The 4,878-nt window shown below is 35.3% G+C and overlaps 1 protein-coding gene across 1 annotated transcript; it reads left to right on the top strand.

Annotated features, from left to right (window-relative positions):
- Positions 1–855: 855 nt before the first annotated feature.
- LOC109108840 (cleavage and polyadenylation specificity factor subunit 5) lies at positions 856–4,111 on the top strand. Its single transcript, XM_019121955.2, has 7 exons — positions 856–1,199; positions 2,307–2,507; positions 2,773–2,836; positions 3,076–3,165; positions 3,326–3,401; positions 3,485–3,599; positions 3,715–4,111. Exons 1-7 carry the CDS (start codon positions 1,081–1,083, stop codon positions 3,734–3,736), a joined length of 687 nt encoding a protein of 228 aa, XP_018977500.1. The 5' UTR covers positions 856–1,080; the 3' UTR covers positions 3,737–4,111.
- Positions 4,112–4,878: the final 767 nt, after the last annotated feature.

Genomic DNA, 4,878 nt, shown 5'->3' on the forward strand with positions numbered 1-4,878 from the left:
ATGCAGCAAATCTCATTTCACTTCTTAAAATAAATGAATGAGGAGATTACATCAAACAGTTTCATATGTAAACTGAAAAATCTCTGTCATATTGTGGAATAGGCCTGTAGCATTTTATAAAACGGTGATAAATATATTAGAAAGATATTTTATTCAGTTGGTTTTACTATTCCCTACCACAGATAAATGGTTTAACTAAATGACTTATTATGAGAAAAAATTAATATAGGCCTGTTTCTTTTCTTCCCGTCGTGATTACTTGCAGTGGTAATGAATATAGATTATAGGAGCAAGAAAGAAAGATGGCTTAATAAAATAATAACATGTTTATGAGTATAATAAACACATTTTACTTATCCATCAATAGGCTGTAATGTTTATTAATATTACATGTGACACTGGACCACAAAACCAGTGTTAAAAGTAAATTTTTCGAAATTGAGATTTATACATCTGAAAGCTGAATAAATAAGCTTTCCATAACTGATGTATGGTTTATTAGAATTTGACAATATTTGGCCGAGATACAACTATCCTATTTTAAAATCTGGAATCTGAGGGTGCAAAAAAAATCACAATACTGAGAAAATCGCCTTTAAAGTTGTCCAGATGAGTTCTTAGCAATGCATATTACTAATCATAAATTAAGTTTTGATATATTTATGGTAGGAAATGTACAAAATATCTTCATGGAACATGGTCTTTACTTAATATCCTAATGATTTTTGGCATAAAAGACAAATCGATTATTTTGACCCATACAATGCTTTTTTTAACTATAGCTAAAAATATACCCCAGCGACTTGTTTTGTGGTACAGGGTCATAAAAGTGTTCAAAAAAACCTCAGTGCTGACGTATGACAGGAAGCAGATGAGCCGTAAAGCGAATCGCACGGTCGTAACACAAGACGTAGCCGGATGTCCCGGATGTGCTTTCACAGCTGAGTGCCGTATTCCCGTTTTCATCGAGCGCCAAGGCTTGCGATTCAAGCCCAGTAATATTGTAATAATAAGTAAACAAACAAACAAAAAACGTGATTAGTGCAAAGATTAAGAGGCCACTATAGTATCTGTCATACGATGTCAGTTGTACCTCCTAATCGATCATCTACCGGTTGGCCTCGTGGAGTAAATCAGTTCGGCAATAAATACATTAGCCAGCCGGCTAAACCGCTCACCCTGGAGAGAACAATCAATCTGTGAGTAACATTCACCGCTGCAAACTGCGTGTGCAACTGCATTTATTTAATAAACAATGCACAGCGATGCCATTGATGTACAATAGCTTCTGCTGAAGCAGCATCAACAATCGAAGCTCCTTCCTGGTTACTGTCTGCTGTTTGCGTGTAAACGTTTATATTAACGTTAACTTGTACATGTATATGTAACGTTAGTTAAAATAAAGGGAATATGTCATTCAAAACATCGTTTTTGTTATATTTAATCGGTAGCAGCCAGATGGTATTGTTTTCTTGTTGTTTTATTGCACGAAAATACCAGTAACGTTAGTCGTTTGGTGCAATTACCTAAACGTGAAAAGTTTCGATTACAAACACAACATTTACAGTTACAGTAGCGCCAAATGTTTCTGTTTACATATTTTTCCAGTGTAACTAGCTAACCAGCGAAGAATTTTAATTGGGAACCAGATGCGTTAAAATGTGTATTCTCTGCCTTAGACAGGGTTAGAATATAAGATTATGATAGATGTACACAGCATCTTTGAATTTAAATGAACACTTGACAAAATGTTCCTCAAAAAAATTGCTTTAACTCACACTAGATAAAATGAGACTTCCAGCCAATCAGAGATAGTTAAAGGGATACTCCATCCCAAAATGAAAATGTTGTCATTATTCACTTACCCCCATGTCGTTCCAACATGGACTCATGTACTCTGGGACAACATGTACTCTGGCCTTCTAAGTGATTATGACAAAATTTTCATTTTGGGATGGAGTAACCCTTTAAGCTCGAGATTTACTTTACAAGGCTTACTTTTGTTTTATCCATATACACATAGCCGGATACATCAATTTTATCCCAAATTATGCACTGTACACTCATTATGCACTTGTACTATGTACTCTGACTTTATATGATTATTTTAAGCAGCTACAGTCGCTGCATGAAGTGTCCAACATTCCACTTTTTTTTTTCTTTTTTTTAGTTAAGTGCATCATCCATGTACTTGAAGTGCATTTTTTGCATATTTTCCTGTGTGCTGATCCCCCAGTGGATCAGTAAAGATCTATCATATCTTTATTTAAATCACTTCTGAACATCATGATGTTTGTTTTTTGCAGATACCCTTTAACAAATTACACATTCGGCACCAAAGAGCCACTCTATGAGAAGGACAGCTCGGTAGCCGCACGCTTTCAGCGAATGCGGGAAGAATTTGAGAAAATTGGGATGCGGCGGACAGTGGAAGGGGTTCTGATCGTTCACGAGCACAGACTCCCTCACGTGCTGCTGCTGCAGCTGGGAACCACCTTCTTCAAGCTGTAAGCAGCCAGTGATTCACTGGAGTTTGTGTGTTATGGATGTGATTGTTTCAAATGGGTGCTTTTCAGTGGTTACACTGTACTCTATTGGTAAAAGTAACCTATCATCACATATATATGATTCTTTATACATTTTTGTTCATTATTTTGCTATGACTTGTCTTCTTTTCTTTGTGGTGTTTTGTTTGTTCATTATGCATTTATCCAATAAGTGTCTACTAAAACGTTTGTCAGTGGCTGACAGTTTCTACATTGTTTTTTCCAGTCCCGGGGGTGAGTTGAACCCTGGAGAGGATGAAGTGGAGGGGCTGAAGCGACTAATGACTGAGGTATTATTGCTTTCGTTTTTTGACTATTTAAAGTAATAATTGGTGGAATATGCATATTTTTTTAAACTACAATCTGTTCATAAAGAGTGAATCTGAAAGTGTGTAAATGCCAATCAGCCAAATCACTTATAATCAGAGTATTGTGCCATATTGTTAACATATAAAATGTCATATTATGTAACAACTAGCAAAGAACGATTTGATATACACTAAGAATAATTCCTAAATTTGTTGTCAAGATTTTGGGGCGTCAGGATGGAGTGAAACAGGACTGGGTCATTGATGACTGTATTGGGAACTGGTGGAGACCTAACTTTGAACCACCTCAGGTAACTACTCTGTTCCCTTTCCTTCAGACAGATATGCACTGGATCACTAACAGAACATATAGTTTTGCTCACTTTCAAGCGCATTAACTAAACACAATTAAATATCTAGTTATTTTAATTTGATTCAATGTTAAATTGAACATCTCTTTTCCTTCCACAGTACCCTTATATTCCAGCACACATCACTAAGCCTAAAGAACATAAGAAGCTTTTTCTAGTACAGCTGCAAGAGAAAGGTAGGACAAAATGCATTCTGTACTCAATGTACCCTGAGTAAAAAGCAATTATACAGCTCAACTTGTCTGCTGTGTGTTTTTAGCATTGTTTGCTGTGCCTAAGAACTACAAGCTGGTGGCTGCCCCCTTGTTTGAGCTTTATGATAATGCTCCTGGCTATGGCCCAATAATATCCAGTCTACCACAGCTACTGAGCAGGTGAGATATTACTTTTGAATCTTGTAGCTTGTAGTAAATGGGCTTCACGTAATTTAGTATTGATAAATGCTGTCTAATTAAATTAACGATTGCAAATGTTCATTATCCTGACCAGGTTTAACTTCATCTACAATTGAGAAGCATCAGGATTTGTCATGACCGTGGACTATCTCTGTGAGTGCAGTCTGATGGGGTAACGGATGAAGATGTGGTGTTTAGGTGTCGGCTAGGTCCATTGAGGTTTACAAAACCTCTCATTTTCTGGCCTGTCTGCATTACATTGATTTGGATTGTATAGAAATGTGTGCATTTTTTTTTTCTTTTTTCATTTATATGTACATTGCAAGTCTTTATTGTTGACCTTTGTCATCAAGTAACTACGTTTTTATGTTTGACTAAGTGGTGAACACAATGTCTTTAGAAAAAAATGTTTCAGTGACTTAAAAAAAAAAAAAAAAAAAAAACCTTGTTTATTTGTCAGTGCTTTTTATAATAAATTGTTCACAATCACATAGAGATTTCACAAGTTTCCTTTTGTGTAATTTATTGTTGCTGTATATAAAAGAAGGATTTGCATTTTTGTCAGTCAAGGTTTCTTTGTCCACAGACTGTTTTGCGCTAAAATCTGTTTAAACGGGTGGACTGCCATAATTCATAACTTGTGAAAAAATAAAAATAAAATTAAGCCACTCTTTACTTAAGTTAAGAAGAGCCACTTTTGCTGCACCACAGCCAGGATAAAGTCTGATTTATACTTCTGCGTTGAAACTACGCCGTAGCTTATCATTTATTATACTACATAGCATTATACATCAATAGTTGTCCGCAACAAACAATGTTGATATGCCGTGGTTCTTGTGGAGATTGAAAGAATGCCATCTTCTCCTGTTCCGTTGTTGTCTCCTCTTTGTAGTTTTAAATAATGATTTAATATTTGATATTTATTTGCCGCCGTCACAGCTATAATGCTTCTCCGATGAGCTACTTAAACATGTTATGGACAACACAGGGAATATATTAAGTTATGATATTTGTGCCAAATACAATATAAGAAGCTCCTCTAAAATGTATGATAAAATAATTAAGAATATACCATTGCAGATGATTAAATTAGTTAAGGAACAAGTCAAATATTCAACCATAATTCCCAAAATATCTAATCTTATGATAGAAAATGTTCTAACAGATTTTTGAGGAATTGTCTATTATAACGTGGTTTTCCAGGACCAGTTAAGAGATCTTCTATATTTTGTCATTATGATAGGAAAAGAGTATCTGA

The sequence above is a fragment of the Cyprinus carpio genome, chromosome B18 (genome assembly GCF_018340385.1).
Source record: "Cyprinus carpio isolate SPL01 chromosome B18, ASM1834038v1, whole genome shotgun sequence".
Taxonomy (NCBI): domain Eukaryota; kingdom Metazoa; phylum Chordata; class Actinopteri; order Cypriniformes; family Cyprinidae; genus Cyprinus; species Cyprinus carpio.

Coding starts and splice junctions, on each gene's coding strand:
- LOC109108840 (XM_019121955.2), top strand. CDS start 1,081: ATGTCAGTTGTACCTCCTAATCGATCATCTACCGGTTGGCCTCGTGGA. Junction 2,837..3,075: donor TGAAGCGACTAATGACTGAG/GTATTATTGCTT, acceptor TTTGTTGTCAAG/ATTTTGGGGCGTCAGGATGG. Junction 3,402..3,484: donor AGTACAGCTGCAAGAGAAAG/GTAGGACAAAAT, acceptor GTGTGTTTTTAG/CATTGTTTGCTGTGCCTAAG.